The 14,237-nt window shown below is 40.2% G+C and overlaps 1 protein-coding gene across 1 annotated transcript in view; it reads right to left on the bottom strand.

Moving 5' to 3' along the window:
- Positions 1–14,237, bottom strand: part of lama2 (laminin, alpha 2) — a 182,816-nt gene that overhangs the window by 91,703 nt on the left and 76,876 nt on the right. The window contains exons 15-18 of the mRNA XM_044049818.1: positions 7,745–7,849; positions 2,996–3,207; positions 1,837–1,948; positions 1,243–1,356 (exon numbers count right to left, since the gene is read on the bottom strand). Coding sequence (XP_043905753.1) covers positions 1,243–1,356; positions 1,837–1,948; positions 2,996–3,207; positions 7,745–7,849 — 543 coding nt within the window. The remainder of the gene's footprint in view (positions 1–1,242; positions 1,357–1,836; positions 1,949–2,995; positions 3,208–7,744; positions 7,850–14,237) is intronic.

The raw sequence follows: 14,237 nt of genomic DNA, 5'->3' as shown, positions 1-14,237 counted from the left end.
ACTTTTTAACATTTGTTCATCTTTTGTGTTTTAAATATGAATGTTGATTTTAGATTGGGACATAACCAAATTTATGTCCAGCTGAAACCGTCTGTGTGTGTGTGTGTGTCAAATCAGTTCTGCATCATTTCCTCCTCAGTCCAAGTGTCTCTTTGCGGCCAAGACCTGTAAGACCATCATTCAGCCAGAGAACATCGTCCTTGGGGAAGAAGTGTGTGTGTGTGTGTGTGCGTCTGCCTGCCTGTCACTGTGTGTATGAATATGGATACCAGGAGTGTTGGTTTGTTTGTGTGCATGTTGTCTGTGAGTGATTTCATGTCAACTTGTCTTTCTCTTCCTCTCTCAGTGTAAGAGAAAGAGACAGAGAGAGCGAAAAAGAGAGAGACAGAGAGACATGTCTGTCTTTCATTGTGTGTGTTTTCCCTCTGACATATCCCAGCATCCTCCTCATCTATAATGAAACATAACATGGTAATACAAACCCCACAACTCTGTGTGTGTGTGTGTGTGTGTGTATTTAGTTTGATTCTAACTGTCAGCTCAAGCCTAAGGCAATGTGTATATTGGGGAGTGGTGTGTGTGTGAATGTGTGTAGATGCACATGAGCAGGTTGATGTGTGTGTTTGTGTGTGTGTGCGCTAGTGTGTGTATGTGCACTGATTACATGTTTCTGTGAATGTAGGTGTGTGTGTGTGTATTCAAGTACAGGATCAAAGTGTTCCAACATTCAGTTCCCCTAATGGTCACTAGGTGGTGACTCCAAAAGTACCTCACTGAAGAAGAAGACTGCCGAGATGATACATATGTGTGTATTTATGATTTCCATATTTAGAAAAACATGCACTTTATTGAGGCTTTAAAAAAAGGGGCGTGTCTTCCAAATGAAGCAGCTCTCGTCGTTTCTTTGGTGCAACTCTTTTTCTGCAACTTACAACATAAGATCTCTCAACTGTTTATATCTGGTCAGGCTCCTAAAATATCTTTTAGTCCAGTGTTGTGGTGGTGGATTAAAAAGTGGTAAAATATGCTTTTATAATGATATTTATTGTGCTTTTTTTGTATGTAAAAACACAATAAATAAATGTGGCCAAGTCTGGTCAATTCTGTTTGAATCCATTGTCGTGTGTTTGTTTGTCTTGTTTTGACTCAAAAAAGAATATTTAAGTGTTGTATCAACCAAAAGTGATTAGACAGACAGACAGACAGACAGACGGTGATATGAAGTTATTCTCGTCATCATACCACACAGTGTCCTGTGACCTCATCACACTGTGTCGCGTGTCCATGGCAGTGACAAGCTTCACACACACCATTGTACAGATTTCCGTTCACCCTCCGAAAACCAGGATTACAAGCCTGAAACACACACACACACACACACAGTAAAGTCACAGTACAGAAACAAAATAATAATAAAAGTATGGTAATAAATGTGTAATTGAAGTAATAACATCTTATTTCCAGTGCTATTACCAGCTTGGTAATAACAATAGTCACAGTGTGGAAATAAGGAAACAATACCCACACACATATTTGTTGCTTCATGTTTACTATAAAAATAAAATGTGTCTTTTTTACCAAAATAGAAATTCCCTATCACTAAATTATTCCCACTCTATGACTCTAAAGTAAAGTGTGACCCTATTCAATTAATTTGTGTATTCTACTGAAGTACATCTGTGATTTAAAGCACTAAAATGGTTATTTTGTAGACTGTGGAACTTTACAGATTTAAGTTTTTTTCCCATTAGATGATTTTCCATTGAGTTGTGTGCAGTTTTGTGTGTGTGTGTGTTTGTGTGTGTTGTGCATGAGTGTGTCTGCACGTATGTTTACCTCACAGGATGTTCCAGCATATCCAGGAGGACAAACACAAACTTCTACAGCTGATGCTCTACTCTCTCCTCGTGCAGTAGGATTGCCTACCTGCATTGAGAATGAATGCAGTCTACACACACACACACACACACACACACACACACACACACAAATGAACTTCACCTATAAAATGAATACTGTCACGTTAACGTTTACAGAAAGTCAAAGTGGGTTATAAGAGAAGGTTGTTTCTGACATAAATCTGATGCCAAACTTTAAAATGTATTAGCGCTGAAAGTTACACAAAGAGCAGCAGAGAGTATCAATTATATAGCATTATAAAAGAACACATTTTTGAATAATATTACATTTCCCTGCATTGCTCCATGGTTTCATTATCACGGTTGTGCCGTGATCAGCGCCATCACCTCAGCCAGCTGAAGCTTTGCTGCCATTTCCTCCAAGTCTGTGTTTGTGATTCTTTCTTCCAAACAAACTCAATCTTTTCAAAGTCCCGATGTTAAAGATAATCTGGTGGTGCTGATGTGGCCAAAAATATTAAGTATTTCTTTATTTGTGAAGCCCCAAATCACAAATGTATCTTCACGGAATGCTTCCCATTTCTCATCTTGACACAGGCTTGCAGTAGATCATCTGATATTTAGCTTGAATAATAATTACAACTTGTCATAACATTACGACTTTATTCTCGAAAGATTCCGACTTTATTCTCATAAGATTCCGACTTTATTCTCATATTACGACTTTATTCTCATAACATTACGACTTTATTCTCATAACATTACGACTTTATTCTCATAACATTACGACTTTATTCTTACAATATTACGATTTTATTTTATATCTATATATATATATATATATATATACATATATAAGATTTAAAAAAAAGTTTTTTTCTTTTGCATCAAAAATGTGTTTTTATTGGCAACTATTGTTCCATATAATAACAAAAAACACAAAAAAGTCATGGATATCGTGATTGCATTATCGTGATGAAATATTGGGATTTGATTATTTTAAGCTCATACCACACACTTTTTTACCTCCTGACCAGACTGGATATTCATCGAGTTAGAGACCCCTGCTTTATTTACTGACATTAACTTTGTGTGTGTGTGTGTGTGTGTGTGTGTGTGTGTGTGCGCGTCTCTACCTGTACACGGCGCTGGTTTCTGTGCTGTACGAGGCTCGCACCATCAGTGAGGTCACGCTGGCCAACACGGACAAGAACTCTCTCCGACTGATCCCCTGTCCCGTCTCGGACACCACAAAGTTCTCTGGAAGGAGAACAACGTGATTGGTGCTTGGCGAGGACGGATACACCGGCCGGCCGAACCTTCTGTCCACGATCTTCATCCCGCCGCCCTGTTAAAAAGAAAGAAAGAAACCTTTTAGTTATGTATTAATGCAGAAAGTTTGTGCATTGTAAAAGTCTGCCATCAGGACCCTCACATCCAAACGATGGGGGGAATAAAAAGTGAGCGAGAGAGTGAATGATGTGTCATTAAGTAATGAGCTGCAGTCTTTCTCTTTTTTTATTGACATTGTGAAATGCAGTGAATGCAAAGTGATTTGAGTGCAAGGCCTGGTATCTGACCGGTATCTCTTGTTGAGAGCAGATCAATGGCATGTAGTGGATAACACAGAGTGACAACTACTGATGGAGGCAGATGGAGACAGAGAAAGACCTTAGCGTGCCAATAAACCATTAAATAAAAGCTAATTGAAAGAGAGGAAATTGAGGGGGGGAGGGATGGAGAGCGAGAGAGAGAGAAGCAGCAGCAGCAAAGCAGCGAGATGCAGATGGAAAAACAGAAAAAAGAACATCTGACAAGAAAAAAAAAAGAACATTTTCAAGATTTCCACTGGCCTTTGTGTAATTATCACTTATCATTTTTAATGACTGGGACTTAATTTCACTTCTCTAAAGATAATGTTGGCAATTATTTTTCTCATTTTGAACAAATCCATTGAAGAGACCAACAATGCGTTAGCCCCGTGTCAGAGCACGTGGCAATAACCAAGACACTGACCAGTCCATTTATTCTCATCAAGTTTGGTCAGAAATTGATCTTTTTTTTTATATATATAGTGGCAGCTTACTCAGATGTGAATAAATACTTCACATTTCACATCAGGATCAGCGATTGGGAGATTCACCCAGACCATTTGGCAGTTTTTAATCATTTTTGGCAAGATAATAAATAATTTACTTGCACGAAATCGTGGCTACGCATGCCATATGTGTTGATGAAAAAGGAGTTTTAGACTAATATCTATGTGTAAATGTGAGGCACATCCGCCTGTCTGACTCCAAATCTCATACAACTTCGCATCAAACTCGATGGTGGCGTGGTGTGTCAACTCTGACATTGTGTGGATCAGGCACAGGTACTAGTGCACTCGTATTATTATTATCAACTTTAATATATATTGAAATACAGCGTGCGCAATTTCTGCAATCAAAACAATACCTAAGGGCCTCCTGGGAATTATTTTGTTGTCTATTTGATTTCCTGTGCTTTATGGGGAGAGCTTCAGCGACAGAATGAGCACCAAACAATGAGTGGTCATAATACATTATGGGGCTTTTCCATTATATAGTTCTAGTTTGTTTTATTTGCTTATCCATTAGTGGTAGTATCTGGTGCTTTTTTTTCTTTTTTTAGTACCTGCTCTGGTGAGGTTCCAAGTGAGCTGAGACGATACTAAAATGACTGCCGGCCACTGATTGGTCAGAGAGTGTCGTCACTGGAAGAGTCGCGAGCGCGACGTCCGGCACAAGAATCAAAGCCATCATTTTAAAAACATTTAAAGGGCGTTACAGTGAGCTATAGTACACCGAGATCACGGCAGCTTCACGCGTTGAGGAGGTACTATATTAATGGAAAACGACGTGCCTGATACCAAACTGAGTCGAGTCAAGCCGAGTCGTGCTAGAACTGTATATGGAGAAAAGAAAAGACCAAACACCGACCAAGTACCAAATAATCTCTTCCTCACTCTGATGCTTCAGAGAGGATTTGGTCTAAAAGTTGTAAATGGTTTGCATTTATACAGCGGTTTTCTCACTCAAAGCTACTTTACTAAAGTATTCACCCCTTCACTCACACTTTCATACAGTGGAGCCGGGAATCGAACCCACAGCCTTCGAGTTGACAACTCGCTCTATCATTGAGCTACTGTCGCCCATGGTAAAGCAGATGATGTCATTAAATGGCAACCAAAATGAAAACTGTCCATTATCTTGAATAGATTTTTAAATCTGTGAATGCAAAAATCTTAGATCTTGTAACTTATAAGGTCCAGAGGGATACATTTAGGCGGGTTTATTAACAAGAAACAATAAATACATAAGTTTACAGTATTTGTACATTGGTCCTGCTATAAGCTGGTGACCTGTCCAGCTTCTCCAACAACCCTCAGAGGAAAATACCCTGGTATATACAGTATTTCTGATATTTCGTACCACAGTTTGAGAACCAGGACAAGGGTACAGATGATGAATGAATGGAGGGATAGATTTAGTAAATGCGATTGAGTATCCAGGACGTTTTAACAGGCAAAGTGCTTTGTGGAGCCGAGGACCAAATCACCGATCGTCCGATACAAGAAGCGCACACGACCTGCTCTTCCTCACCGAGCCACAAAAACACTGGTTTGCTATCGACGGAGCGAGAAGCGCGGTATTTATGTTTCTTTCAATTGCGCTGATGGAGTCTGATAGAGTGCACGCGGATTGAGATAAAGACTCAGAAATCAACAAAGCCACACAGACAAAAGAGGGGGAGACAGAGAGATTATTGTCTATTCAGATGCCAAAGAGTTACAACCGGGAGAAGCTGCTCGATGCAACAAACACATATCACAACAGATATGCATGCAGAGGGTGAACGGCGGCGGGGGAGGGAGGAGGGAGGAGGGAGAGAAACACAACAAGACAAAGCCTGAAAGACACGGAACAAAGAAGGAGAAAGTTGGTTGACAGAGTGTAGGTGGTTCATTATTGAAACAATTTGAAGAGGCTTTTTGTTGACAACAGGAGCGACTCTTGTCCATCTTCTCCTACTCGTCCTCCTCGTCCGCCTCCCGTCTCCTCCCAGTCCTTCCATCTCACTGACACGGTGTTTAAAAACCACTAACTCTAAGATTTGAATATTGAAAACACCTTTCTCCGGTCCTTCTTTTATTCTCTTATTTGTCTCTTTCTTGTTGATTTTGTTTCCTCCTAACTTTGCTCCTTACCTCCTCCTTTCTCATCCTTTACCCAATCACAGTTTAAATGTGCTTCCTCCTATCGTTTCATTGCTACATCTTTCCTTCCCTCCTTGTTGTTCTCTCTGCGAGGCCTCTTCACTGACCCTCAGAGACGGCGGAAAACAAAGTAGAAACAAAACAGCCATTGTCTTCATTTGTGCCCACATTCAAACTCAAATTTAGTGTCTTCAGGACAAAAACATTTTCATTTATCTGATGTGTGTTTTTGTGTGAGCATAAACACAGATATGTGTTAAATCCTTCAAATTATTCCATGTCAAGTTTCCTCCTCGACATGTCATTGGCTGGAAGTTATTTTGTGCAGAATAACAGGACTTGTTTGTGCGGCTCCGGCGCGCTGTGAACACGTGTGCACCCACACACATGCTCCAACCTGCAGCATCCCTGTGTGTGTGTGTGAGTACAGTACACTGACAAACTCCAGCGCACAACGTTGTTTACTGAAACAGGAGACACATAAACAGTTAACTAATAGTGTTGTAGCTTCGCTTATTGCTGCCATACATCATATCACAACCTGCTCATTACAGAGACACGCGGAGAGCGAGGGGAGGGAAGACGCCATCTGCATTTTCTTTTTTTATTGCTAACTTCAGCATTTCTCCGCCAGCTGTAGCTGCTACAGAGTGTGTGTGTGTGTGTGTGACTTTAACAGCTTTTATTTGCTACTTCATTTAGTGGTGTTTCAATGGAGACAGGGAGGGAGAGAGAGAGAGTGGCTTGAGTGAAAAGATAAGTAATGCTGCAGAAACAAATACAGAACAGATAAAAACCCACACGTTCACATTGTTGCGCGTGGGTTTCCTGCGGTTTGTGACCACGATAAGAGAGAAACACCAAATACTGTGTACTGACCACAAATTAGTGGCACTCACACACAGCTGGTGTAGCGGTTAGCACTCTTGCCTTTGCAGCAAGAAGACCAAGGGCCGCGACCCGGTCAGAACAAGGGCCTATAGCCCTATGTCAGCTGAGATTGGCACAGCACCATCCGTGACCCTCATGTGGAGGACAAAGTGGTAGAAGATGAATGGATGGATGGATGGATGGACATTCATTGTCACTGCCTTAAACCAGCCATTCCTAAACTTAATAGTGTCTGGGCCGGCTTGGAATTGTAAAGATACTCTGAGCTTCACACCCAAACCTTCAATCACGACTCTGATCAGCAATAATTATTATATATTATTGTTTTCATTATTCAGTGCAGATTAAATGCCTCCACTACACTTTATTTCTGAACTTCTTTAAACACATGCAGCTGTACTCCAGCTAATATTTGTTCTAACTCTCAAAGTGCGTAGTAATCCATAACTTAAATAACAATTGATGAATTTAAAATAACAAATGAACTGTATGCTGACTGTCTGACACTGGATACTTACACATAAAATGACACAATATTGCTATATACCTATTATGTGAGGTGAGATAAAGGAAAATTAACATGGCTTTCTTTTATTGCTTTTAAGTATTTCTTGAAATCTGTCATACATAGTTTACAGCAATTTAAAACTGAATTACGTTTCAGGGCCCACCTGCAGCAGCCCGCAGATCTTTTTCTGAGCAGATATGTTGTTAACGCTAAATGCTCAGTAGTGTATGTAAATGTGTGAACACTTACCTCTATGATAAGGTCAGGCTCTGAGGTCACTCTGATGGATCTTTGTTCTTGCTGGTCGATGGAATAAGACACGGCGTAAACCACACTCCCTCCGTATGCTGTGATCTGAGGAGAAACAGTAAAGTTTTTGTTTACGCGAGTAACGGTGTTAACGAGGTAAAGTGAGTGTGAATAAGTTTGTTGTCTTACATTGGTTTCCCGACAGAAAGTTAAGTGACATTTTAACGTAACTTTTGCAGAACGACTGTGGCTACGAGTAATAACTGCAGGATAATCGTTATAATGTTGCATACATTGCTCACTTGAACTTTGTAAATATATATTTTTTTATTTAATTCCTTATTCTCTGTGTCCTTACATTTTTACACACTAGTGTAATATTTTATTGACGATTTCAAGCTGGCAAGCGATTTAGCGAGCTATCTAACTCACAAGTTACATACCTGTCTGTCTGTCTGTGTGTCTGTCTGTCCGTCCATCTATCTATCTATCTATCAAAACCAATCAACCAACCAAATATATCTCAAATAAATAACTAATCATAAATAATGACAATCTCAATTAAATCAACATACAGTACTACTCTACAGTATACTGTTTATCTGTAAACACAACATGTATCATTTAAATGTGGATAACAAAGTGACAACACCATATTTTGTGCTACATTTTAAGTATGACATTTTAGATTTTATGTTCCAAATTATTTGATTTGTTGAATTGTTTTCATATCCTTCTCTCAGGTCTACATGTAATACCACCAAGAACCACTAGTGGGCTCGACCTACACTTTGGAAAGGCACTGAGGACACAGTGATATCTGTGAGTCTCCTGAACCGCACTATTGTTTATTGTAATAGAATAATATTGTGGATAAATTGGGTGAGAAAAGCTGAAGATTTAGAGGCAGATACTCTGACTTGTGACAAAATAAAATGAATTCAGTATATTGATTGTAAACCAAGTAATAGCCTCGTGACGGGAGCTCATTTTTCACCGCGGACATTTTGACATGTTTCATCAGGAAAAGCACAGTCAGGTGTTTTTAAAAACTTTAACGATGGATCTGTTAAATTGAAGGAGTCGGGACAGCGTAACAGAAACTGAAGAAAACCAAAAAATGAAAACAAACGACAGTATAGAAGCTAAATGGATCTCAGCCATGATTTATTTGGTTATTGACACCTATGATTTTCCTCCTGTGACCCTTTCAAGACAGAACGTAAGCACAGGAATGTAGCTATTCGTCATTTGTGATATGAAGATGGTAAAAATCATACTTTCCTTTTTCAATTTCCATTCAAAAACGGAATCTTTGAGGCATCAGCACCACTGAACTGTAACACCTCTCTCCCGTGAGCCGCAGCACAAACAACAACGTGCTAACAAATAATGACTGTACTAAACACTGTTCGCCTACAAAATATTTTGTATATGTTGAAAAGTAAGGAAAACATAAATTCAAAGTGCTAGTTTTTTTGTTGTCTTGTGTTATTTTGGAGCCGGCGTTTCTGTCGAGTCCACAGAATGAGCTTTAAGTGGGGAAACGCTGCATCGGCACGATCCTCCTGAAATACATTATGCTGCTCCGACCTGAACAGTAATGGGTGGAAGAGGGAGATAATAATGCCATCATAAAAACACTGAGGGAGAAGGGGAGTGAGACAAAGAAAGAGCTAAAGACAGCAGGATAGAGAGAGAGAAAGAGGGAGAGAAGAGGTGGCCTTAACGCTTTTCTAAACTTCTTTCATTCTACATCATTAATCTCAGTTCCTAAACTTGAGGGATGACTCACTCATTTCACAGCTGAGTGAAAACACACACATATGCTGTATATACACACACTGGCAGGCATGGAGGTGGACATCTGGACACTTTTGCCGTGTTTCAGTTCGGTACAGTACAGTATTGATTTTATTTCCATTAGGAATAGTAATAAAATAACCGGCCCCAACCCTTCTATTTTTCTGGTACCCTTCCCTCGCGGTACCAGAGTCATGGTACGGTATGAATGAAGCTAGACTCGTGAGTGGATGTCCTGCATTGTTGTCCGTCGTGACACGTTTGTTGTCGGCGCGCTGGTACAACGCCACGCTACGTATCTCGCACAGCACGCATCCCGCCTAACAAGTAAAGGTACTGTTCTGAGACCAAATGCAAGCCTGACCCCGAAGGCTTTACCATTCCAAACCGAACCGAGCCTTATCATGATATCAAATAAAGGTACTGTTCTGAGACCAAATGCAAGCGAACCGAGCTTTATCATGATGGAAACACGGCTTTCATTGACTAAAGGCTAATTTATACTCCATGTAACCTTCTCAAAAACATCTCAACCGGCGGCGAAGACAAATGAGTGTGTGCAGTGGAGATGCGTCACAATATAGACGACTGACAGACGAGAGGAAGTTGAAGACAGACAGGAACATGAGGAACTTCCACCAAAGTTAACCAACACCCTCTGTATAACTTACAGTATCTATATAATGTGTTTGACAGTACATTATTGTCACCTTTTCTTATCACGTGTGACTCTCTGCTGCTGCTCTCACACAGAAACATATTCTCACTCTCTCAGGTTCTCAAGTCATTGATGCCAAATAGGTTCAATGTCCATAACAATGAAACAGACAGTTATGTTCGTACAGTGTCTGTGTTTGTGCATGACCACAGCGTAACGCTGGGTAAAGGTGCAACGTCTTATTAAGTGCAATTGAGTGGAATCGTTTTTAAATGTATCCCTTATTTAGCTAGGAAGGTCCTATTGAGACACAAGATCTCTTCTTCCAGGGATACAAAACAATTTCAGACATAAAACTCTCAACAGGACATAAAAGCTAAAAGGAAGTCATTAAAAGTGGGTAAAATAATCATTATTTGATTATTATAAATGTCAATAATAATCAAATAATAATAATAAAAGTAAAGTGAGGCTAAATGTAAAACAACATGTTTCGGTCATGACGGTCCATAAAACGCCTTTGAAGGTGTTTAAAGAAAGCAGTGTCTGTAGTGAAATCATTATAGTGGCATTGTAATCGTTTTAAATGCTAAATAAAACTCTAAAAAAGGAGGCCGCACACATCCGCAAACGCTTTAACTTGTAAAATAAGCTGATATGCATGTTTCCTCTGTGTTTATATTATTACTGTTGTTGTGTTTGTGTGCAGCAGCAGCAGCAGCTGATGGAGTGAGAAGAAAAGGCTGCTCTTGTTGTATTTTCAGTATTTTCACAGTCGCACTGACAGGAAATGCACCACTCGGTTGCCCTTTTTTTTCTTTTTTCTTCTTATTTCTTTCTTCAAATTCACTTAGCAGACCCGAATTCGGCTATTTACCTTCTTTGAAATTATTGACATTTCTGAAAACTCATTTCTCCGACGCCGACCACTCAAGCTGGACAATATTCAATGCTTTTATCATGGCAACCTGGTGACCCGTCTCCACCCTGGAGGAGAGGCAATAAAAGGAAATGTAACACAGGAAAGAGAACGCAGAAGAGCCCAGCGGGAGAGGGGGAATTATCTGGGAGGAGAGGAATTATGAGGAAGAGGAAATGGAGAAACGAACCAACACACACACACACACACACGCGCGCGCAGCTACAATAGACCTCAGTCAGATCTCCACGGGCGCTCGATAAGAGTGTTATTAACTCTATTAGTGGCCAGAACAAGAAGACATAATCCGTGCTGTTAAAAACCTAATCAAGGACAGAACAGCCTTCATTGTAGTGAATCCCCAAAGAATTGGCTTCACCCAAGCCGTGTTTTCAGTGTAAAACATACTACAAAGCAAAAATAATCTCATCTCACAACCACAATTGTGTCCGTTTTAATTGTGGAGTCCAGACGAACTCAAGCAAAAAAATACAGTTTTACTGAAGCACCGTCTCGCTACAGTGTGAAAATAAAAATAAAATAACTGAAAAGAAAAGAGGCAGGTGGAAAAGAAAGAGATAAAATGCAGCAGGAGAGAAATAGAGAAGCACAAAACAAGGGTACATAGAGAGAGAGAGAGGGAGGGAGGGAGGAGAGCAGAGAGGACGAGGATGAGGAGAAAGAGTGGAGGAGTAAAGTTATGATATTTAATTTGCTGCCTATGCAAAGCAGTGGGCTTTTTTTGCATGGAGCAAAAGAGAGGTGTGAAGATGACTCACTGGCAACCACAGTCCTCCTCCAGTGTTCCCACCGCAGCTCTGATGTAATACAACTTCTCCACAACTCTCACTCGCAGTGAAATTCGAGTGTTATTCCGTCCTGATTATAAAACTGCAGTTATTCTGAAAATGTTAAGGACTCGTGTTACAGTTGGACAAGAAACCGTTTGTTTTGTCCAGATCTACGAAAGAGAAGGTTTACATTTAAAAAAACAGTATATACTGTATATTAAAATGGATTGAGTGAAGCAGTTAGCCACCAGGGGGCGCCCCCGGAGGTTGCAAAAAAAAAAGAACTCCGTTTGAATGGAAGAAAATGAGAATGAAAATCTGTTTTTTGACATTTTCCTGATGAGTTAATGAACTCACGGTCACACTAAGAGGAAAATAGATGATACAACAATGGACACAAGTGTGATTGACAGCTGGTATTGTCCAATAGGAGCCTGGTTGCAGTCTCCCCCTCCCATCTGCCTTATTATCAAAACTCTGCTCTAAAAACACACGAGCACTGACCACGATGACTCCAGACTAACCCAGAAAAACAAGACCTTCTGTTGGATTCTTCGATGAATTAAAAGTCTCAAACTCTATTCTTGCCACATGTTTTATGAATGAGAAATCCTGAGAAAATGAAAAAAGAAAAACGAACCAAAAACCATGAGAAACTGACTTTTTTAGGTGACATTTATAAACACCGCTGTAATAAAACTGAATGTAACTATTTCTCTTGTCTATACATAAGATAAACTAGAATAACAACTATTTATTTTGAGTGAATTGATATATTATCACTTTTTTCCCAATCATTTCACAATATAAAACCATTTTTGTTGCCACTTCTGTAACATCTAACATTATTTTTTATTGGTTAAAGCAGACATTTCTAGAGGATATGTCAGATTATTTACAATTTTATTTCCATGCATGTTATCCATGAGTATTGATGTAATCTCTGGATATAAGCTATTAGTATGTGACTTATTTTGTGCTGGATTCTTCAGAGGAACAGGTTTTGTTTGTCTGTTTACTGTCAATTTTTTGAAGTACAAAAGGAGAAAGTGGCAAGGAGACCGGGCAGAGAGAGAGAGAACGAGAGAGCAAAAGAAAATCCTCCTTCAGGAAATGAAAACCAGATTGTCACAAAAGCTTTACAAAACAAACTCCCCTCCAGTGACACCGCGAAACAAACACACACACCTGCAGGAGCGCACAATAACCCAATAGACACACAAAGACGGAAATATAAACACACACACACACACACACCTGCGTCGTCTTCCTGATGTCTGTTTACAATTGGTATCGGGAGTTTTCACTCTCTCTGTTTATCTACCGCTTGAGCACAGACTCACACACACACACAGAGACACACACAGAGCATTGTTGTTGCTCACAGTTGGGTTAGATTGGCTCCAGATGGACCAGAATAGTCGGTGGAATGCTGAACAACACGCATCCAAACTGACTGACCAGAACTTCTGTATGTGTGTGTGTGTGTGTGTGAGAGTGATACATGTTACGTGAAAGAGCGGTCAGCGCAACAGCTGTAGGGCATGTCCCAAACGTGGTCTTCACAGTCTGGTTCTGTGTCTTCTCTGTGCTCAAGTATCCTTGAGAAAAAAAAACTGTACGGCCAGAAAAAGGTGTTAGTTGACACTAGAGTTGAAGGATTTGGCACGCGTACTTCTCAGCACCGTAACTCCGAGACTCCTAGAAAATTCGATCTGTCTGACCCCGCCTTTCACCCTATGTCAGCTAAGATTGGCACAGCACCCCTCCTGTGGAGGATAAAGCGGTAGAAGATGGATGGATGGATACCGGAAAGCAGAGAAATGTATCTTTGCGCACATATACTTGTCATTACGGTAGGCCCTAAGGACTTCCACAGAGCGACCGTCCAATCACAGACGAGATTCACCAGCGCGTCACACATCTTATTCCTAAACGGTTGAATAATAGATATCAGAAGTCAGAAGCCAGATATCAAAAGTGAACGTTATCTTGGAGTGGAAGTCAAAATAAATCCAGATTATCATGACGATGATAAGAGGGTTAGATATTCACTTATAGATTTAAAACAAGATGGATCATTACTACATGACTCTATCAAAAATACTAACACAACAATGAAAACATCCATCGGCCTTCTACCACTTTATCCTCCACATGTTGGTCGCTGGTGCCAATCCCAGCTGACATAGGGTGAAAGGCGGGGTCACACCATGGACAGGTCGCCAGTCCACGGTCGCCAATCCCCAAATCAGGGATTAAAAAGAAGAGGAGAAGAGGAGAAAAAAATTAATAAATCCATGTTCTCCCCAAATGTGCAAA

The sequence above is a fragment of the Solea senegalensis genome, linkage group LG17, assembly GCF_019176455.1.
Source record: "Solea senegalensis isolate Sse05_10M linkage group LG17, IFAPA_SoseM_1, whole genome shotgun sequence".
Classification (NCBI taxonomy): Eukaryota; Metazoa; Chordata; class Actinopteri; order Pleuronectiformes; family Soleidae; genus Solea; species Solea senegalensis.
The sequence above is the reverse complement of the archived record's forward strand: the minus strand, read 5'-3'. Positions and strand labels throughout refer to the sequence as shown.